The following is a 24,741-nucleotide window of genomic DNA, read 5'->3' on the forward strand; positions in this document are numbered from 1 at the left end:
CAAATTCATGTACAAGTATTTAATCTACATTTCGTTTCTTGAAAATTTAATTTTGTTTCCTATATAAGCGTTTCTAATTTGAATTTGAAAGCACTGACTAAAACAGTGCAGTTCCAAGTAGAATAACGTCCCACATTGTGTAAAACGGGACGTTCACGTCTCGATTCTATAAATACACTTCAGTTGTGCAGCCATTCATGAAACCCGGGTCAACGCAAAGGATTGATTAAATTAACAATTGATGTTGAACTCTCACGATCGGGCTTAGTGCTGACTGGACAAGTTAGCGTGCAACTCGAGTGTGAATTGTTCTTTCAGTCCTGGATTGCGATCAAATCCAGCATGAGGTCAATCGCTTCGATAACATATTAATTTCGCTTTCTACTCGTACTGTTTGGAACGATATCAACGTTATCGACTTTTTTAGTTCCACATATCTATTTTATGAAGTTACTTACTGGAGAGAGGAAGGTTAAGATATGTTACACTTTTCGGAGGATGGATGCTGTTGACTTATCTGTATATAAACCGACAACTTATCACCAAATAGCCTGTGTTTCTTCTAATAGATTTTATGACATAAAATCTATGAGGCATGTTTTCAACTATTATTTTCGCCCTCCTGTCATTATATTTCCACTACTGTTTAATCATTTTCTCTTTGTTGTCTGTCAAAAGCTTTTTATATTACGATGTACTGAAGTACATATGATATTTCAGTGTAGAAATTCTGCGTCATCATATGATGATGGAAGAGTGGAACAAAGACAAATTCTCTCCGGCACCGGGATTTGAACCCGGGTTTTCAGCTCTACGTGCTGTCGCTTTATCCACTAAGCCACACCGAATTCCCAGCTTATCCACTAAGCCAGTAGTGTCAGAGTTGTAAGCTCCGAAACCGGTTGTGGTGCTAGAGACGTCCAGTCGGAGCGTGAACTTGCTTATGTCTGTGGAAGCACCGGAGCACGCAACGAGTTATAGTGGAGCGTTCCGCTCCATTTAGGCTGTGTCTGACAACGCTGCACTAAGCCACACCGGTTTCCCATCCCGACATCGAGATGGGAATCCGGTGTGGCTTAGTGGATAAAGCGTCAGCACGTAGAGCTGAAAACCCGGGTTCAAATACCGGTGTCGGAGAGAATTTTTCTCTGTTCCTCTCTACCATCATCAAAAAAGCTTTTTAGTTTACGAAGATGCTAAAAAAAAAGTAAGAAGAGATTTATTAAATCCCTTGAATTGCGTGAAACGTCTGTATTCTTGATATGTACGGTTTAGATTAGGTAAGGATGGATTTAAGGGTTAAATAAATTCTACCACAGGCAGGATGAGTATACACTAACATAATTATGAAACGATGGAACGAGATGGGCCATGTGGAATAACACAATGAAAGAAGAGGAAGTGAGGGCAGAAATAATGAAAAATCAGGCGACCGGGTGTTCAATTTGTGAACCTATGTGAGCTCCACGCCTGTTGGCCACTTAAGTCAATCCATTTTTTACCGTTCCATCGAAGGAAAGTAAGAGAATTTTGAAGTGGGAAGTTGATAGAGGACCTGACATAGTAATAGTTACCATATGAGAGGCATATTAAATACAGAATGGAGCGAAGCGAATCGCATTGAAAACCACAAGGCACAAAGTTCATCACACTTATGTTTCTATTGTATCACGAATAACGTCAGAGTAAACCTTCCAGGTCAGTATGTTACAATTTTTCTCTCCTTGTACATTTAATATAAGCATATCATGCCAAAGGAAATGCAATTAAATTTTAACAATGTTTTGAACAAGTTCAATTTCAATTCAGTATAATAGTAAACCCATATCTTGGAGCAGCAGTAATATGAGTGAAACTCGAGAGGAAATTAAACATAGAATAAATAGCCTATGAGAAATGCCTGCTATTATTCGATTGAGGAGCTTTTATCATCCAGTCTGATCTCGAAAATGCTGAGAGTTAGAATTTATAAAACAGTTACGAGTATATTACCGGTTGTTCTGTATGGTGATGAAACTTGGACTCTCACTTTGAGAGAGGAACAGAAGTTAAGAGTGTTAGAGAATAATGTGCTTAGAAAAATATTTGGGACTAAGATGGATGACGTTACAGGAGAATGGAGAAATATACACAACGTACAACTCCACGCATTGTATTCTTCACCTGACATAATTAGGAACATTAAATCCAGACGTTTGAGATGGACGGGGCATGTAGCACGTATGGGCGAATCCAGAAATGCATATAGTGTTAGTTGAAAGACCTGAGGAAAAAAGACTTTTGGGGAGATCGAGATGTAAATGAGAGGATAATAATTGTTTCCTTTTACATGAGATCTCTGAATTCCAAAATATATCACATATATTTTTTAAGTTTTGAAAGAGAAGTCAATAGGTGAACATTTCAACGGATACAATTTTAACCTTGACGAGAGATATTAAAATGTTCACTATTTCGTTATTACCCCACACATGATATATATATACATGCAAAATATATCACTATATATAACTATTATGTTATGTGAGAAACTCTAGAAAGAGATGAGCATTCAACTTTAGATAAATGCATAAAGGCAGAAATTAGTTTTCTGAAATTATACATACAAATCATTAGATTATACACTGTTTCGTATATAAATTGTGTATAAATATAAGGATCTTTATATTTCTGAAAAATATTTGCTTAAGTAACACTAATGTGAGTTATTTCCTGAAAGACCTTTAATTGAAATTGCATTTTTCAAAACTTAGGTACATATTGTTCTCAGAAAAACGTTATATATATATATATATATATATATATATATATATATATATATGTTTTGAAATTTCCTATGATGAAAAATCAGTCCATAGGGAACGAAATGGTACGTTAACAGTAAATAAATAGATACTTAATATAATTATATGTCAGAACTGAACCGAAATATTGTTAATTCTGAAAATTAAATGTATAGATTTATAAATGAATTTTTACATTCACCAGGACCTTATCATAGATTAGTTTTATGGACATATATTCCGTTATCTTGTTAAAGTTTTGAGTCACTTAATTCAACATTTTCACGAATATTTGTACATACATAATATGTCTCGAATATTTAAGATTTCAATTTCATTTTCATTTATTTATACTACCTCAGAATAAGTTTAATTAATTTTTTTCGGATCTTTGTAATATCAAAGTATGGCATTGTTACATTAATATTTGCCTGAAATATAATTAATAAAGTATATGAAACACATCCGTACAACACTTTACAACAACTCTGTCAACTAGAGAAATTATATTGAAAGTTACAAATGCAATGCAATAATCGACGTAAAATAACTTATTTTGTGTAATTAGAAGCACTTTAATGTATAGAGTTATTCATTAGTAAAGAAAAATGTGAAAGTTTTTTTTTTTTAAATTGATATAAAATAAGTTTATAAAAATAGTAATGCGGTTTTGTGTATGAAAGAGCGGATTTTATTCAGATATAAACCAATTTCAAATCATTAAGGTAATATGTTCTCTATTTTTATTCTATATCGTTAGTAACCTCTCTTGGTTCTTAGAAAAATATTTGGGTCTAAGAGGGATGAAGTTACAGGAGAATGGAGAAAGTTACACAACGCAGAGCTGCACGCATTGTATACTTCAACTGACATAATTAGGAACATAAACTCCAGACGTTTGAGATGGGCAGGGCATATAGCACGTATGGGCGAATCCAGAAATGCATATAGAGTGTTAGTTGGGAGGCCGGAGGGAAAAAGACCTTTGGGGAGGCCGAGACGTAGATGGGAAAATAATATTAAAATGGATTTGAGGGAGGTAGGATATGATGGTAGAGACTGGATTAACCTTGCTTAGGATAGGGGCCAATGGCGGGCTTATGTGAGGGCGGCAATGAACCTCCGGGTTCCTTAAAATCCAGTAAGTAAGTAAGTAACCTTTCTTGTAGGGAATGAAAAGCATTTAGAAGAAAATATTTTTAAATTCTCTAAACGCTTCTATAATGACAAATTGCAGGATCCATTTAGAATTCTGAATACTCTCAGTGCGTTGGATATTATGACATGAATTTACAAGAAAAATGCACGATAACTCACCCAAAAAAGCTTGAATTGCTGTTTATTTATTTCATTTTCCACATCAACAATAGTAGGACAGTTGGAATATCTGTAAAAATAAAATAATCTTCCTAAAATTTGAATAACTAGATGTACATCTATTCACTCTATCAGCTTCCACGTAAGCCTATACATGAAGTTGCATTGACATCAGAGATATATCCATCTCCTTGCGATACTCGAACCATGGTCATGATTTTGATATAGCCTCAGTCCTTTATACCCTAACCGCATTCCTTACACCACAGTAGACTGAAAGAATGTAATTTTAATTTTATTGGATTGCGCAATCAAGTATCAGTAGAAGTTAGTGTCAGTAACGCTTGTCTAGCGCGTATATCTTTATTCAGATTTTTATCGTTGTCTGCAACTGCGGAATAGGTCAATGCCAAGCTCTTAAATGAGCGCGTTGTTTTTCTTCGGATCCGCAGAATTTTTAAAAGCACCCAAACAATAGTCTCTGCAGATATCCATGGACTGCATTACTGTAACATACATTAGTGACCTAACAAGAAGTGTATCGTGCCAAGAATCGCTTCGTTGTGATGTATGTACTCCATTCATTTCAATATTAACATGCGTTGACTTTTCGCCAATTTGTAAAGCTATACAACAAAGACTGTAACTTGTGCGTGGGCCAAGATTATTATGCGTCTGGTAGCCAGACTACTGCAGAGAAAAGTACTTTACAGCATCATGCAGTATTCTGCATCTGGTATAAAACTGTGAACATGAAGAGAAGCAACCCTTTAGCCGCGTAGCTCTCGGAGAGGCAAGAAAGAAGTTAGTATCTCAACAGCTAACGCTTCTCTCTTACTCTTTTCTTGATTTTCTTATCCTTGTCTTATTTTCCTTCTTTTCCCCTTCCTCTCTAAGGCTATCATTCATTTTGGAATATAGACTTATTCTGGCTTCTAAAGTCATTCCACCTTGATATATAGTTCTTATTTAACTATTCCTTTATTTTCTATTCTTTCTGCTTACTCAAGTCACTTGTGATTGCATCTGTCTTCCTCAATAATAGATTTGACGTGAATACGTTTTGTTCAAAGTATAGTTGATGAGAAAATCTAATATTATCAGCGTAACACGAAGTTCAAGGAGTATCCGTTAGATAATACATACCTGTAAAATCTTACGCATGCTGTCATCTGTTGAGTGTTGTGTAAACTGTCTACAACTGAATAAGCGAGTCTAGTAAGCAAGTAATTATAAACTGTTAGTTTCCTTTACACGAAGGAATATATGAACAAGGACACGCTTTTCAGTGCGCATTTTAGAAAACATACAACTGCAGTTATGAATTTTTTCAGGACAGCGAAAAAATTGTTAGGAAAACTATTAATAATTTGCTAATTTTTATCTAAATATGTAACAAAACCTCATTATACATAGGTAACATCGAAATGTAGAAACCGTTAAGACATAAATCTCATAATTTACCGTGGTAAGAAATCGTTCCCGGATAAAAACTGAACATAGAAATTACGTTCTTTTCGTTCCTTTGTATCATGTTCATCTATTAGCTGAGATATTTATTTATTTAAGAGAGAGAGCAGCTATTAAAAAAAATATTGTAATAGGCTTAGTCAAACAAAAAACCCATTGAAAAAACTAAAACTTCATAATTAAAATATAAAATCTAATTTACCAGCCATTTCAAACTCATTAATATTACAAAATACTTTGATTACAAGCCGGTTTTTCAATACTCCCTTAAATTTATTGATAATACAGGTAGCATTTAATTACAGCATAAGATATTAGTGTAAGCATAAGTTTTTACGACAATGAGACAGAGAAGCCACATTTCTCTGGAAATAACCAAGAGGATGTAAGTCGATACTGTTCAACTAGGAGACTACATTTCTTCTTGCTATTTCCTGCTAAACGTTGACATATATCTCAAACCCGCTGGCAGTTTTAGTAACTGGATTTATCATACAGTATGAAAGTACATAATATGTTGAACTGAAAGTAGTAAACATTTCAATATATCGAGCTCAGTTCGTCGCTGTGAAATGCATAACCAAAACTTAAATAAAATCAGTCCCTTCATTTCACTATAAGTAGTTGGCAATGGTTAATTATTAATTTTACTTGCCTTTAACTACAGAGTTTGTATGAAAACCATAAAACAATACAACATTGCTCAAATAAGAAATTTGGGGAAACCAAAGTACTTGAAGGAAACTACATAATATCACAGTCTACTATATACGGTCAAGAAACTTGAGTTTTGAGGGCGCTAGAAACAATAGACTGTGACGGTTCTATTTTGCATTGCCTGTAATGAGGCGATATTAGTGATCATAGCGGTGAGCAACTATCTAATGTTTGCATATTTACTACGTATTGAGCTTCGCGACTGTATATACTAGACAATGATAATATGCAGTCACAAATTTTCGCCAGTTCTCATAGAAAATCAGTGTTTTGAGTTCAGTATCAAAGTAAACATTTCTACATACTAACTTTTTTTATTTTAGTAGGTTATTTAGGACGCTTTATCAGAATCTTACGTAGGTTACTTAGCGTCTGAATGAGATGAAAGTGATAATGCAGTGAAATGAGTCCGGAGTCCAGCACCGAAAGTTACCCAGCATTTACTCATATTGGGTTGAGGGAAAACCCCGGAAAAAAACCTCAACCAGGTAACTTTCCCCAACCGAGAATCGAACTCGGGCCACCTGGTTTCACGGCCAGACACGCTAACCGTTACCAGGTGTGGACCATACTAACTTCTGTGTTCAGTATTAGCCTTATTACGATCTTTCATCTTCTTAATAAAGGAACTCGCGTTCGTATCTTGGCCTATTCTGCAAGAGTTTATTGGAAATCTACAATGGAGCAGGTTTTCTTCAAGCACATTGCATTTCCTATCACTTCAACATTCTTCCATTGCGTTCTGTTTCTTAGAATGGTATATTAATTAGCTTTGCATTACCACCTATTTTGTCTGTATTATAAGTTTTGTATCTGATCGTCAGCACTTGTGAATTTAAAGATTCTTGTTTTTATTATAGCTTAGTTAAATGAAAACATAGAACAATTATAATAAAAATGTTAGCTTCTCTAGGCCTATTTTATCCCTTACTATGCAAAAGTTATCTTAAATGTTTTTTTCTTTCAGTTGACTAGTTCTAAACTCTTCTCGACTGGCCTCGATATAAGTGATGTTAATTTGTGAATCTCGAATCATATTCTTAAATTTCTACTCCATATTATAGACAAGTTACCCCGAAAACATCTTTCCTTTTATTTTATTGATTTCAAAAGCTTCTCAACCTGTCTTCACATAAATAACATTAATTTTCAATTTGTAAATCTTGTATCAGTACACCAACTAGCTGATTACATAAACGGACACTTCACCACTGAGATTATGAATCTACATGTTTCCATTCTTCTCCACCAGAGACCTCTATAATCATTATTGTGGCAACGTATATTATAAAAGTCGAGAAGAAGGTAATAAACTAATGACAGCTTGTATTTATAATTTTGCCTTATGAGTATTTGTCCTTATCACGCATTAACGGAGGTCATGCTTGTGGATTATATTTGTCCTCATCTTGCATTAACGGAAATTATGTTTGTGGATTATATTTGTCCTTATCATGCATTAACGGAGGTCATGTTTGTGGATTATATTTGTTCTTATCATGCATTAACGGAGGTCATGCTTGTTGTCCTTATCATGCATTAACGGAGGTCATGTTTGTGGATTATATTTGTTCTTATCATGCATTAACGGAGGTCATGCTTGTTGTCCTTATCATGCATTAACGGAGGTCATGTTTGTGGATTATATTTGTTCTTATCATGCATTAACGGAGGTCATGCTTGTTGTCCTTATCATACATTAACGGAGGTCATATTTGTGGATTATATTTGTCCTTATTATGCATTAACGGAGGTCATGTTTCTGGATTATATTTGTCCTTATCATGCATTAACGGAGGTCATGCTTGTTGTCCTTATCATGCATTAACGGAGGTCATGTTTGTGGATTATATTTGTCCTTATCATGCATTAACGGAGGTGATGTTTGTGGATTATATTTGTCCTTATCATGCTTAACGGAGGTCATGTTTGTGGATTATATTTGTCCTTACCATGTATTAACGGAGGTCATGCTTGTGAACTATATTTGTCCTTATCATGCATTAACGGAGGTCATGTTTACGGATTATATTTGTCCTTATCATGCATTAACGGAGGTCATGCTTGTGGATTATATTTGTCCTTACCATGCATTAACAGAGGTCATGTTTGTGGATTATATTTGTTCTTATCATGCATTAACGGAGGTCATGTTTGTGGATTATATTTGTCCTTATCATGCTTTAACTGATGTCATGCTTGTGGATTATATTTGTCCTTATCATGCATTAACGGAGGTCATGCTTGTGGATTATATTTGTCCTTATCATACATTAACGGAGGTCATGTTTGTAGATTATATTTGCCCTTATCGTGCATTAACGTAGGTCATGCTTGTGAATTATATTTGTCCTTATCATGCATTAACGGAGGTCATGTTTACGGATTATATTTGTCCTTATCATGCATTAATGGAGGTCATGCTCGTGGATTATATTTGTCCTTACCATGCATTAACAAAGGTCATGCTTGTGGATTATTTTTGTCCTTACCATGCATTAACGGAGGTCATGCTTGTAGATTATATTTGTCCTTATCTTGCATTAACGGGGGTCATGTTTGTGGATTATATTTGCCCTTATCGTGCATTAACGGAGGTCACGCTTGTGGATTATATTCGTCCTTTAAGAAAGACATTGCGGCATCGATGCTGAATTAGTCTAAACTCGTGAGAGTGTCCCAAGTCTCGTTCACTGCCACCTACTCCATAGTCTTTGTGGATTAAAATGAAGAGAATTTTCTTCGAACACTTCGATTCGTCCTGCCAGTTCTATACGAGTAGCTTCGTTTTTATGATACCTTCAAATAATTGAAGTTGAATAGTGTAATCGAATAATTAAATTGTTGCCGTCCAAAGAGCAGCACATGAATCGATCCAATAAGAGTAACCTATGTCCTTTCTCTGGAGCATGCGACGTGATCTTAATACGAATCTCCAGACTTCGACGCAAAGACGGAATATAAAGCGTGCCTCTCTCCCGTGTTTCATCCTAGGATGTGCTGTAACCATTCAGGATTTCTCGTACTGTTAAATCTACTAAATATCAAAAACTTGTAGGAACAATAAAGTACTGATATCCCAGTTCAGAAAAGAAGACGCAGCAGAAATGCGACTCTTGAGACCATTCTCGGGACATTTATTATTTATGACCTGAGACTTTCACAGTCTTCAACGTGGTGGGAGATTTTTGGGATTTTACAACCCGTTATAGAAGAAAAACATCCAACTTCTCTTAACTATGTATCAGTATTGGCAAAACAAGAAAAAAAAAAAACACGCCGTTGGATCTGTTACCAGGAGTTCTTCTCTAGTTTTTTTATGTACATTTTTATAAATTCTATTTTCAAGCAGCATTGAAACTAAAAATGTTTGCGGTGTTTTCGGACTGACTTTGTGAACTGAATAGTATCGTTATTTTATGCCAACAACATACGTTTCATTGAATGTACTTGTCTATTAAATGAAAGGATATTTTCGGTATTTTTCAGATTTATTTCTACACCTCATATTTTCTTTAATCTTTCTTTCTTTTCCTTTCTTCCTTTTATTTCTTTCTTGCTTACTATCTTTTCTATGGCGTGACAGATCGTACTAGAGTCTTAGCCTCCAAAATCATCTGCCTCCATCTTCCTCTGTCTTTGGCAACAGACATAAACCGCCTGTTTTGAAATAGGATAGTAGCATATCTTCGAGGCTCGATTATTGGTTTCTGAACATTATGTATTTTTACGGGGAAATGTTTTTAGACCTTCGCACAACCCCAAACCTGGAGGACCAGACCAACTAATTAATGCGCTCAGGAGGCAGGTTGGCCTAGCTATACACCCAGGTATTGGGTACCCATTATAGTCGTCTCTTTCGACATGCATGGGGTACAATGAGACTTTTCTTTGACTCTGATTACTATACGGATTGCTTGCTGTCATATAGGCTATTTTCATTCCTTCTCCTTCGCCCTTTTATTTCCTTTCATGTTCTCTTTTTTTTTTTTTACTTTTATCTACACTTCACTTCCTTTTTTTGTTCTATTTTTATCCACTTACCAGAGTGTCTGCCTGCTGTTTTCTTTTTTCCTTCCTATTTCATTTCCTTATTAATATCATTGCTTTCTTCACTTTTTCACTCTTCATTGGGTAATACTGTAGCTCTTGGTTAAAAATTCAGTCTTCCCTGATGATGAAGCTCCTTGTAGTTACGAATCATTGCAAGTTTCTTCGTCTATGAGACTTCGGAAAATAATTTGACACACCATTCATTTTGACTACCAATAAAATGAAGCCGTGCGTGACAAATTAAAATTGTATAGCATGATTACTATCATCAATAGTTCAAAAAGAAAAATTGCATGGTCACCCAGGTCATGTGACAAGATTCTGCGTAGTTTGTAGTGGGCAAAGCTTACGTAAAGCAGGTTTTCTTTCAGCCTTCTTATTTCTTTTTTAATTTGATTTTTGCCGTTGTTCCATTACCATCATTCATTGCCTCTTAAATTCTTTGTAATCTACTACATTTCTGCCGTAGTGCAGTTGACTGATGGTTTGTTGCTAAAGAAAACAGAGAGTCGATCTTCGACACGTATTAAGTGTGGCGGACAAAATGGTTTTGGTGTAGATTTTCTTCTTACACAGCTTCATTGGTCCCATCTTAATCATCTTCGCCAGCCTAATGGTCAATACGGTCGTAATTAAAGTCTTGTTTCAGCATTTGAGTGGTCTTCGGAAGGACATTTTTTTTCTTCTTCTTCTTAGCATGTGATATCGTCTGCTGGAACCATCGTCTTAGATTTCTCTTACAATTTCAGACTCCGTTTATGGAGCAACATTATTTATTGCAACAGGATTCCATCAGATAAACATAATGTAGTTATTGCAACAACATTTCTATATTTTCTACATGATCTTGATATTTAATAAATAATTGTTCCTAAGTAGTGTGTGTAGTTGAATAAAGAACTGTAATGACATTGCTACTGTTCGTTAGTAATAGGTCTATAACACTATTTGCAGCACAGTTACCTGTTTTCATAGTCATAACAAAACAATCAAGAATAAAAGTTATAGGCACTGTACAAGGAACAAAGTGAGTAATTACAAGTTAAAAATTATTAAGCAAGCAATATTTATTAAGCGTAAAGACTCTAGAGTCGATACTGTGAAGATTCTGTGAGATTTTTAGTGATTAAAATGTTTATGTAGCAGGATTACTCCAAGTGCTTTGCTTCCCACTTCATGTTTTGAAGTAGTTTTCTGTCATTTATCTAATACTGTGAATATTCTGTGAGATTTTTAGTAATTGTAATGGTTATGTAGCAGGATTACTTCAAGTACTTTGCTTTCCACTTCATGTATTGAGGTTGTTTCCTGTCCTTTATCTGAAAATATCTTAGTCATTATGTATCAACTTCCTTCGTACAATAGTAAGGTTATTGATTTACGACAGAAGACACCCACTTGCACCTTTTTCTCCTGTGTGTAACGAACATTTTTATGTAGCAATAGCAGTACCGATATTTTTTCTTCGATTTCTGCATTGAATAATTCACGTTGAGAACTTTCGTCTAGCATGCTTTATTTCCAAATAGTTGCTTAATTCTTTTTTATAAATACGCATTGTTTTATTGCCGGTATTGCATTATCATCTTATCTGTGAATAATATCTAAATTTTGAAATGACGTCAATTATAAATTTATAATTTATTAGTGATATAAATAGGCCTGATTGTATTTAGTTGATTTGTCATCAAGGGGAAATCGAAGTTCGATATTCGACATGTGTGTCATATGTGATGGACAAAATGGTATTTGGGTAAGTTTTCTTTCAGTTCTTCAGTTAGTTTATAATGTTAATTGCAGATTTGTGCGATTAATATCATGTGGTCATATAATTGTGTTGCAATAATGTGCAATTAAATAACTACATTGATGTTACCACATACAGACGAAGCCTTGACTCAGACACTTATTTAAACGTTAATCATCACAAAAAAATCAGTACGCATATCGGTAATAAAACTCGATCAAATACACTCGGTGACAAAAAAGCGAGTCACTTTATTTTCATTATAATGTATAAGATAATGTCACCTGAATGCAAGAACTAGGTAAGTGATCGAACGATACCAGTGACATCTATTACCCAATATAACAAATAGGTAAAAGAAAACGAGACATATTCCTTAGTGCAATAAATAAGTAAATAGGCAATATCTCGAAATAGGAAAAATTGAGTTTATTGAGTTTTGACATAATTTATGTTACTCTTTATAAGGACCTAGAATTTGCAACTATGCCCAATAAGATTTGAGAAAAGTGGTATGTTGCAAGAATTTCTCGATACACCATTTCAATGATGCTGACTTTATATTTTCCAAATGATAATAAAGAATAATCTATACTAATAATAAATCTGTAGCCGAATCTGGTAATTTTATATTTTCCAAAAATAATTGGTCCTAACATATATAATTAACCACCCTGAAACCGAAAATCGCTTTTTTGACATTTTTGTTTGCAGTCTGTCTGGATGTTTGTTACCTTTTCACGCGATAATGGCTGAACCGATTTATATGAAAATTGGAATATAAATTAAGTTCGTTGTAACTTAGATTTTAGACTATATGGCATTCAAAATACTTCATTTAAAAGGGGGATTATAAGGGGGCCAAAATTAAATAAATCGAAATATCTCGCTTATTATTGATTTTTTTTTTATGTTACATAACAAAAGTTTCTTTAAAACTGATTTCCGATAAGTTTTAGTCTTTATAAAATTTTGATGGGACTGATATTTAATGAGATAAATTAGTTTTAAAATTAAAATAACGCCATCTAAGACGGTGCAATTAAATAAGAACAAATGACTTCGTCTATAAGGAGCCTTGGACAACAACAATCGAAAGCTATTAAACATAGCCTACAGAGAATGTTTCTGTGTTTGTATGAAGTAATATCGGAAGCTAAATTAACCGTTTTGTATAATTAATTATATTATTTCACCATTGGAAAGTGTAGTTTCTCTAGATGGACATAATGCTATAATGTTATTACAGTAACTTCTGAATAAATCGAGGACAGGTAAGATTAAAACAGCTTCTCACGCACAGAAAATTTGATAGGCTATTTTGTACATTCGTTTTCTGTATTTCTTAAAATAATATTTATATACACACTCATTTTAATCTCAGAGATAATATAAAGCATACACATTGAAAGTATACATATTACAACTAAAATATATGCCAGTCTTCATTAAACTATGGTTGCATGTAATAACAAATTAGAAACATGTTAAAGGAATTATCATTGCACCAAATGAGTGATCTCTGGACCAAAATGATCGCATTTTAATTATTTAAATACAATTTAAATTAAGTAACATATTAAACGATTTATCCTTCTAAATAACACGAATGTTCCCTGGATCAAACGTCCTAATTTAATTATGTAATTACTTTATATTTATTTCTAACGGGTGCAGCGGAGCGCACGGGTACGGCTAGTGATAAATAATTGCAACAACAATAGATATGTTGTACGAACAAAAATAACTGCAGACAATTGAAGCTATGTATCGCATGACAGGTCATTCTTCGTTGTTATAATCCAGGAAGAAAAATGCATATTTCTCTAAATATTGGACTTCTTCTATTCTCGTATGGAAGGCGTGACAAAGATTAAATCTGTGCGCTGCAAACTAAACCAGTCACTTCCGAGTCAATTATAGGAAATGTTATACTAATTATTTTTGACAAATTTTCATCGTAGAACTAAGCAGTAAAAACTAAAGCGATTTTCAGGTTAAATTGCATTTAATTGTATATACTGCATCAGTACGATTTCTGGTTCTGAATTGCTTTCCTACTTCTTTCTTGTATCGCATGCAAGAATCTCATCATTGCAGATACAAACTTTACCTTATACAAAATTTAAAGTGAAAGTTAAACAGATTTTAACTGATCAAACTTTTTATTCAGTAAAAGAATTCTTAAATCACAAATTATGATATATGCAATACTACTTGATTATATTATTTATTTTAAATGTATTTTAATTTGTAGTATTATTAAGTTTTATTATGTTTCTTATTACGTAATTGACGTGTACATCCATAATATGGTCATGTATAGAATAAACAATCAAACAATCAATCAATCAATTTAAAAAATCGGATAAAACAAAAGTCATATTCGAGTAAATACAGTAATCACAAAGGAATCAGGGTTCGATATTAGAAAAATTCTACGAGTTTTGTGGTGTAAGAAGTTGTTGAAAGACGATAATTTCGGTTCTGTTCTTTGTTATACATATTCCAAAATGTCTTCATTATTGTCAAACCATCATTAGAGGTAATAGTTTTTCGCAGTCACGGTAAATGCGAAATGTACCCAAATGCTGTCAAAATAAGTATTTTATATTTAAAAGCATGTTAAGTGTGTTATTGTAGTTTTAATCTGTGATAAAATGAGAAAATGAGTAAAAAAATGCGAAATGTGTGTGTTTCTGCGAAATAGGAGCGAAATTATATTATATGTGACTTTCTGTTTTTTTTTTTTTTTTTTTTTTTTGTAAAAACGAAAAATAGGATCGCCCGTCTACACAGAGGTTCTTACATTTTTAGAATACCTTTTTATACCCATCCATGTTAGCTTTTTACAATAAAAATAGTACACGAATGTGACCTGTGAAACTTCTTTCGGTCTAGTGTTCTCTCACAAACAAGTTGGTTGTGATAGCGGGTGATTGTGACTGAGTTGGGGATAAAATCACCATTAAGTAACGAACGGATGACCATAAGCATTTTTATGTTAGTGATTCTAATATTTTTATGTATGAATTGTAATAAGAGGTTGACTTGGGAGAAAAAAACGTGTTAGGTAAACAAATTGTTACAGACAGGCGAAACAGATTAAAGCAGGACCATGTTGAAATTTGTCCCATGTAACTTTCAATAATTACTCCCTTTGAATAAAATGAAACGAGTTTTTGTCTTGAATATCGATTTTAAATGCTCCTCTGAATTAACAGGTCCATATATTTGGTATGTTTCCTAATGTCCAAAATTTAACTGTAATTTTTATAATAAAATTATGGTGCTTTACTTATTTGTTATTTTCAAGGATTTATCAGGGAAATGTATAAAATGCTCTTGTTGACACATTGATGACATTTGCCGAAATTTCCATTAAAATGTTTTATTCCAATACGCTACAAAATGCTAAATTGTGGCATTAAAAGTGCTATCAACTGCTAAATTGGATTTTAAAGTGCTAAATTTTTTTATTTTAAATTGCTAAAATCTACCATCTCTAAGTATCATTTTTTGTCTCAAGGAAACGTCTGGCTTTTAATAGGATTTCAATTACAGAATTACAATCCTTTATTTTCAAGTTCGTCTTCAGCCAGCTGCTGATTTACCACAAAGAGGGACCGAACTACTATCCTTTATTTGTCCTACGTCTTGTGAGTCCACACCTGTGGAATAACGGTCAGCGCGTCTGGCTGCGAAACCAGGTGGCCCGGGTTCGATTCTGGTCGGGGCAAGTTGCCTAGTTGAGGTTTTTTCGGGGTTTTCCCTCAACCCAATACAAGCAAATGCTGGGTAACTTTAGGTGCTGGACCCCGGACTCATTTCACCGGCATTATCACCTTCATATCATTCAGACGCTAAATAACCTCGATGTTGATACAGCGTCGTAAAATAACCCAATAAAATAAAAAAAAACGTATTGTGTGCTGGACACAGCTGTTGTGAGGCACGTTTTCACCGACTACTTCGTTTGGCTTGTCGCATTCATTCCAGCGTTGCTCCATAAGTAGAATACCGTCGCGTGTTTTTCTCTAGGACACCAATTAAGCAGTTGCGATTCGTTAGGGGTGCTACGTGGAGCCGAACATGGCGCGCCAGTCGTGGCTTCACCGCGATCGACCGGCGGGCCCCGCTCTGCTATGCGGTTCAGTGGGACCTTGCTGGCTCCGACAAGCAGGTCAGTTCGCTGTGAGAGATGGCTGCAGAAAGGCGCCACCGGTGATTGGTTAGCTGAATTTGCCAAAACTGTCATGGCGGCCGACGACGACCAGATATTCTGCTGTCACGCAAACCTGGAGTAAGACATCTCTACTGTCGCGTGTCGCGTTGTGGAAAGAATGCAGAAAATTGGTTTTTAAAAATAGCATCAAGTGATATATCGAAACACTGACAACGAAATTTTTTGAATATTAATTGTAAGACAGTGCAAATCTAGATCAAATGGAACAAGGTATTTATATGAACCTCTACGTGTATTATTTTATTAATTTTTTAAGTTATTTTGGTGTTGTGACGTTTTTAACTAATATTTCACTGGATAATGTTTTTATATATATTTGTACTGTTGCATCCCTTTGCAACAAGTTTGCTATACGATACTGTACAAAAACATTTTCTCATTCATGGATGTATCTTCACCGCCTGCTGAGAACACTGTCTGCACTCACATTTCATCCTTCATCCAATTCTGCTTTTTTTCTTCTCTCTCTTTTTAACTGATAATAACGTGCACAGTTCAGTTTTATTCGATATTTCGAAGCTATAAACATGTACACATCAAGATAATTTGGGACATCAGACACTAATAAAAATGCCCTAATTTCCCACCCCTATTCGTATTTTTTAAAATAAAACGTCACGTGAAATTGTAAATTTTCAACAACAGAAGATAATTCGCAGACAGACTTTTATCTTCTCCACACAGCCAATGCGACACTGCATACAGTTGATCCTAATTCAGAGCCAGTGCGACACTGAAAATGACACTTCGGGGATTGACACTGATGATGGTGTTAAAATGACGCAGACTGAACTTTGGTCAGGTCAGTGTTAATCCTTTGGAAGCACGAACTGAATCCAAGTACATAGATGTTAATGAAGACACCTGACGATACAGCGGTCACTGTGACATAATACTAAGGACAAATAAAGAAATAATGAGCCTGTAATGTTGGTTAGATTATAATATTGTTAAACTATTTTAATAAGTTAAAAGATACTGTGACAGAGTAAACACATGTCATACAGGGAGGCGGTCCGGTCACCTGGGCGGTGTAATTTAAAACTGTAAACTGACTTAACCAGGTTCGAACCCCAATCTGAATGACAAGTTTTACTTAAACCTACACAAGTGTCCTTCGAAGTTAGCTGAACCATGAAATTAATCCTTATAAACTATCAAATATAATCGTGTTCAGCCTTTGTTCTAAAATGTTCTTCTGCCTAAAATTAAAATACTTGTTCTTCTCTTCTTTCAGCCTTTAAATCCACAATACACTGTATTTATATTTAGTATCACTTTTGCACTAATTTATTAGCTATTCTGTACTTATAATAATATACTATAGCAATTATATCTATTAGAAATATATTCAATTTTGTAGTTAGTGGTAGAAATTAGTTATCTCAAGTAGTAGAGTAAATTAATATACACCCTGTAGAACCTGATCCCTCCATGATTGAACGACAGTCTTATCCACGAATAGCCAGCTATCTACGAGCATCCTAAAAGCGGTATGAATAATTTATTGTTGTGGGACTCGGCAGTGGTCACGTATGGCAGCAATTCAGGAACAGCTGATATTTAATTCATCGTGTATCTCGGAAGTTTGTTACACATTTCGTTCCAGTCTCCAAGGCCACGATAATTTCTTGTAAATCTGTTTTAATTACCTTAGCATTTAAAATTTCCCATGCGGCATTCACAGTGTTGAATTAACCTCAAACCATGCTTGAAAATAAGTGCTACACGAAGCCTAGGGTTAATTCAAAAATATATTTCAAGTAACAAAATTAAATGTAATTTCAACAATGATTTCTGTGTAGGATTTTTGTATATCTCTCATTTCCAGTGTAAATCTATTTGATTAATTTATGTTATTGATACGAGTATTTTAAAATTGTCGTTAATATATTTCAAAAGCGCTCTCAAACAATTTATTGGTTTTAAATAACAAACTCCGTAAAAAAAAGCGTGTCTTACAAAAATAATTTATCGGTGTATTTATACATTTAAATATAATTAATTTTATTAGGTTATGTTTCCACGATTGTCAGTAATTGTTTTATTAATTTAGAATGTAAGTGAATTTAAAAAGTATTTTTATAAATATACCATTATGAATTGATTTAAATATAAAATATAATTATTCACAACACTTTATGTAAAGTAAATAATTTTTTTCAAATTAATATTCTGAATTAAATAATTGCCAGAATATTTTAAAATAAAAAGTCGTACTGTGGAAAATGATGTAGATATGTGCTTGAAAATTAGTTGTAATTTTAATTAACAGTTACTTGAAACATATTATTGCGATACCAACATAAAATTATACCACCAGTTTCTTTCAATATCTTATGTTTACAGATAAAATTCAATTATAAGTATGAATTAAATATATATAAATGGAGTTGTTTGTAGCGACAGGCTTTTGAACTTGAATTTCCAATACTTATTAAATCAAAATCAAAATTCTTTACCTTATTATTAAACATTCATTTCAATTTTTCAATTTTGATATTATTCTTTGAAATGTCTCTTTCCTTAGAAATGTCATTGTTCCTTAAGAATTCTCAATTTGCATTCGCTCTCTAATTTGGTGTAGTGTTAAATTCTAGCAACGCATGTTACAATCGATGTTCATAAATAAGTACTAAAGATTAAATCCAGTTTACTTGCAAGCTCGTTCAATTGAAACCATGAAAATATATGTAAATGATATAAATCTACACTGTTACATACTTTAAGTGGTTGAAATAAAATATCCATTATGATTGTTTAAATAATCAGTTCAGCATTTTGATTTTGCTTATTCTGGTGTGTAGAAAAATATGACAATGGAGAAATGCAAAATTGATCACTAGTTTTCCTCTGAAGTAACAGAAACAATCTACATTTTTTAGTTTAAATTTTGAGTAATAAACTCTCATTGCAATGATCATTATTAATAGAGTAGGCTTACTACAAGATATTTTAAAAATTTCAGTTATTTTTAGAGTAACTTATTCTTCATGCATGACCATTTTAGACCTTTTTTGTTTCTTATTGTTTTAAATACAGTATTTCATTTATCAGAGTATGTTATTATTATTATTATTGTTTTTATTTTTATTATTATCATTATTATTATTATTGGTATTATTATTATTATTATTATTATTATTATTATTATTGGTATTATTTTTAAATCTTTATTTAATGTATTATGTGTTAAACTTTAAATGAAAGATAGTTGTCATATTCAAATATGTTTATTCTTGAAGATTATACTAAACAATGAGATATCCTATATTGTTTTTATAAATGGAGTATTTTCTAAGGAATGCAAATTAATTGTCTGCATATTATTTAACGCAAATATTAGCGTCTATTACATTCCAAATTGAATTTATCTTTGGCAACAAATATATAATATGTTTTCATTTCATTTCACAGCAAATTACTTTTTTCATATTAATATTTATTCCATAAGTATGAATACAACAATATGTTATTAATGTTACACAGGGCACACAATGGGTGGGTTGATGTACAATAATTTAAGTTCTTGAAAATAAAATGGAGAAATTATTTTCCAAATGGTATACTTAAAGTAAATAAGATGTACTTTTCATTAATGTATTTCTGATTAATAATAACATAAATATGCCTCACATTTCGAGGTTTGGAAAGGCCATAAATTTCTAGTATATACGAGTACTTGCTTTTGTCAGTATCTCATGATTCTGAATTAGGCTATTTTAAAATATTTACAGTCTTTCAACATGCATTGAAAGGTACTACAAACTATATGGTATTAATTCACTTGAGTCTTATTTTTCACCGGTAAGTATGATCTCCCGTTTCTGCACGCGATGTTTTTGTGTGTCATGAACTTGTGTCCCTTTGTAGAACATAGATGGTTGTTTTATTCAAGGAATGCTCGAATATCACATTTCAATAATGCTATTTCGTTGGATTATCCACACACAAAATGTACGTGCATCTAGTTACAAAACTACAGTAGAAATCTGAATTGAGATTGCTGCATCATGCAATTGGATTTTTTTTTTTATTTTACGTTCGTAGTTCTTTTTACATTCCTCAGTGAGTAATGATTATTTTCAAAGAATGACAAATAAAAATGCATATCGACAAAGCATTATTTCTTCGAAAAGCATGAATAATCTCTGCATTTTATGATGTAAAATAGTAACTAATTAAACATTGCAAAATTTTGTTAACCTAGATTGGATTTATATTTTGTCCTACTTCATTTCGTTGCATTTTATAGTTGTACAAAGGCGTGTGTAAATGTAGAACTAGTATACATAATGTAGCATCGGATAAGAGAAAGTTGTTTGTGTAAAGCGAGCTAACAGCTGTCGCCTGAGTAGCGAAGTGTCGTCTTATGTGCCTGAGGATGCTTTCAAGTCAACGAAGTCCGGGGTGTCTCGGAGCGATACGACCGGAAGAAACAGCAGATCCTGTTGTGAGCCAAGATTTTGTGCTTTGCAACCGCATGTTAAGATTACATACCTCGTCGTTTCTGAAATGCTTACAAGTTATGCCCTCAAGACCCATGTCTTTGACAATACTAATCTGAGCATTTCCGAAAGGGAGAGAAATACAGGGACATCATTTTATTTTTACTTCAATTTTTATTGTACCTGAGTTTTTGAATGTACTTCACTCCCACCCCTTCTACTAATGAAGTTCCAACTGCCCTCCACACAGAACCAAGACCGCATATAGTAAACAGTACTGAGTTAGTGAGTATAGTACGTTCCAGAAATATGTTCGCGTTTTCCAGTGACGAAAGAGATTTCAATATTGAAGCATATTTTCGCACAGATACTGTCGTCCGTTTGCCTACGTCGCATTCCGATTTCCCCCACCTGCTTCTGCTCGCCCCTCTGTAAAGGCTAGTGGCTGGGCTGTCTTAGCTCTTTTCTGAAAACATTAATTTCTGTTAGGAATTGGAAGTCTACGTAATATTATACCCATACAATTGTTTAAAATAACTTAAATAAAAGGTCCTCTTTAAGTAATTAACTGTCACATAATTTCCCCCTTTCTGCGATCCTGCAATATAACCACTTGGACGGACAGTAGATAGCATATCTGAGAAATTTTATCTGTGCGGGTCGGGCAGAAGTGAAGATTAAATTTACAGTACGTAAGATACTCTTTTATAGAGTAGGTACAGAATTATTTGAACATGAGTTAATAATACGAAGGACGAAACTGGTAATTGGAATTAGATGCATTAGTCTATAGTGGGATAATATGCACAAAAGAACGGAAGTCTGTATCGAAATGAACGGCCACCATTTTCAAAAATGTGTTTAAATATCCATATTATGATTATTTTTCAATTTAACTTCATTCTCTATATTGTACGCTTACGCTAATGTGCTGTAGACAGTATAATATACATTGCATGGATAATTCAGTTCGTGAGTAAAAATACTTATTGTTAATACTATATTGTATTTTGATTAAACAAAAACCTAATGAAAATTATCAAACTGAAAATCGCGATATTTCCTAGTTTTCGTAAATGGATGAACTACTTTTCTTCCCTCCTATACCTAGTAAAGTGATTTGTTTGTATTTTACGCCAGTATCATCGAACTCCAGTCTTGGAAGGGGGTAGCAAACGGTGTTTCCGGTTTTCAACCGTTAATCCAAAGGTGTAGCCAGATTAATATTCAAAATGTTAGTAAAAATAAAATGATGTTCCTGTATAATCTAACATACGGTTTAGAAACCCAAAATGTTCTTCGTTACAACTAATCATCGTGAAGTCTTGAAATCCTACTTTATTATTTCTTCTGTAACAAGTTACTGAATAATAGTTACTTATGCAGCAAGTTGATAATCGTGACGATTATGGCATGAGTGATTGTTTGTCGCACGAACGACAGACAGTGAGTAGTACAATTTTCACGAGTGTCATAATAAGATTATTCAAGAGTTGGATACAACACTTTATAGCATCTTAGCATTATAAATTGTAGGAAATAAGTTATAAAATAGAGATCCATAACTGACAAAGTCTTCATATGTTCGTATCGATTAGTAGCACCTGGCATTGACACTGAATAAAGAGAAATGTATGACCTTGCAGGTTATGCTACAAATGTTCCTTTCTTTTGCTAATAGGTATAGTTTCTCTGAGCCACAGAACTGTTTTATGTGGTGTTACAAAATGATACAAAATTATTAAAGACTGGAAATAAATGGTACGTTACCTTCTCTTCTGTCCTGCAATTCTTTTCTTGTTATGTCGCGCGTACAAGCGGTAAGCAAGATAGCAAGCGTTCCGGTATTGCGTCAGAGTGAATATGTCATTACTTTTATTGGCACGCGTGTGCTACAATAAGGCGATTATGCTATTATATTAAATTTACCCTGGACCCTCTCCATTCAACCTCAAAAGTAACTAACACAAACTGAAAATTTGAAATATCAGAGATGTTAATTTACAAGCTATTATATTCTACAATAGAATTAATCTCTTAAAGTAGCCTAGGCCTAAACAATTTTATATACTACAGCATTATTCTGTTAAAAATAAGGATATTAATTTTATGTCATCCTAGCATTATAAACAGGTTGTTACTACATCCGATGTTCCGCGATAACATGACCTACCAATCTCCCAGTTACATCTGTTTCACATGGCGAAACCCATATTTTCTTCTCTAGTCTATAACTTCTATTATGAGAGTTAAAAAAATCCATAGCAGAGCCCAAAACGATGTTTACGCAGTGTTATTGTACAAGAAAGTTTCTTTTAGTGTACATTTCTATAAATGTCTTAAAATGACAGTTTTTTTTTTCAAACGAAATATTAGCTAAGAAACTCTGCTGTTCACCAGTAGTAAATGTTACACGTACGAAATCTTATCATGATTTTCTTTGTATGGGATGTAAAGCTGGGTGTTTGTGTCAGAGACTTATGAAGTCTCCTTGAGAAATACTACATATAGACGTATGACAAGTAGAAGAACCTTTCTTCTCCTACCATGACTCAAAACAGATCTTTTTTATCTTCAAATTTATTTGCCGTTATACAGTCACTGTTCTATATAAGGACTTGTGTAACATGATGTTCTTTATAAAAAATTGTAAAAATATGAAACACTGTTATCATAATAATATTTTTCATTAGTATACCGAGTGTCGCACCATGTATTGTGGGTCCCTATCACCATGGCATGGCGCGTCCTCAGGTTACGGATAGAGGAAACGGTCTCCAGATATGGAGGGTAGCTGCGAATATATTGAATAAACAGTCGTGGTCCTCCAGCTTGGGGGTTGGGCGAAGGTCTAACAACCCATCACCGTAAAAAAAATCAATTTATTACGAAATCACACAATATGCCCCGGAATGGGACAGATTCTCTGGTACGGCCGCAACACACATTCTTCACCTTTCATAATTAGGAATGTTAAATTCAGACGTTTGAGATGGGCAGGGCATGCACGTATGGACGAATCCAGAAGTGCATATAGAGTGTTAGTTGGGGGGCCGGAGAGAAAAAGATCTTTGGGGAGGCCGAGACGTAGATGAGAGGATAATATTAAAATGGATTTGAGGGAGATGGGATATGATGATAGAGACTACATTAATCTTGCTCAGAATAGGGACCGATGGCGGGCTTATGTGAAGGTTCCTTAAAAGCCGTAAGTATACAGAATGTCTCAGAAATAAACCGACAAATGTTTCTGGGATGTCCTTTTATTAAAAAAGCACAATAGCAAATGGTTTCAATCTTGTAATATAAATAGTTTTTGAGATATAGGCCTAAAATAAATTTGATTTGTGATTAGGAAATGTTTTGGTATATGCCACACGTATTGGACATTTGTTTACTACCTGGCATGATGAAACTGTTCAACTAACTTGCAGCGGAATCCGAGGACAGCTCTTCATATACTGCCTAATCACTCTGAATTAAGTTCAGTTTACATATGTTTACCTATTTAAAAAGTGGAAATAATTTGAGCGAAAAGAAACAATGTATCTGGAATATTTTTCCTACAAACAACATGTACCCTTTCCCTTCTTCAGCCTTTCAGAGATTGTCTGACTTTCATTATTGGGACTGTGCTTTAGCAAATTCGCTTAATTATAACTTGAAAACTATTTAAAATAGGATTGTGGCATATTTCTTTAGTTTGGCAAAATTAATTTGTCGGTCTATTTTTGAGACACCTTGTATCAAAATATTTTTTCTTAAAGAACAAGCAGAACACTTTATGGTAGTGAGCCTATGTAAATGTAAATCCGAACCTTGGCTGATTAAGCCCGAGATTTCATGAGTAATTGCACAAGTAAACTGTATGATGGGCGGGATTATCCAAACTCAACTTCTCAACTCTTATCGTGCGCCTATTGTATTACTCACTCCTCCATGACAATGTATTTAAAGATA

General features: G+C 33.7%; 1 protein-coding gene across 2 annotated transcripts in view; it reads left to right on the plus strand.

Annotated features, from left to right (window-relative positions):
- Positions 1 to 4,855: 4,855 nt before the first annotated feature.
- The window catches only part of LOC138694683 (GTP-binding protein Di-Ras2), a 196,508-nt gene continuing 176,622 nt past the window's right edge, over positions 4,856 to 24,741 (plus strand). Inside the window, exon 1 of one of the 2 annotated variants that reach the window (XM_069818664.1) lies at positions 4,856 to 4,904. Coding sequence is in view for 1 of the 2 variants with exons in the window: in XM_069818661.1 (XP_069674762.1) it covers positions 16,534 to 16,543 (10 nt within the window). In the remaining variant the exon portion in view is untranslated. Of the gene's footprint in view, positions 4,905 to 16,257; positions 16,544 to 24,741 lie in introns of those variants that run through there. The other variant, XM_069818661.1, reaches the window with a different exon arrangement.

The sequence above is a fragment of the Periplaneta americana genome, chromosome 2, assembly GCF_040183065.1.
Source record: "Periplaneta americana isolate PAMFEO1 chromosome 2, P.americana_PAMFEO1_priV1, whole genome shotgun sequence".
Classification (NCBI taxonomy): domain Eukaryota; kingdom Metazoa; phylum Arthropoda; class Insecta; order Blattodea; family Blattidae; genus Periplaneta; species Periplaneta americana.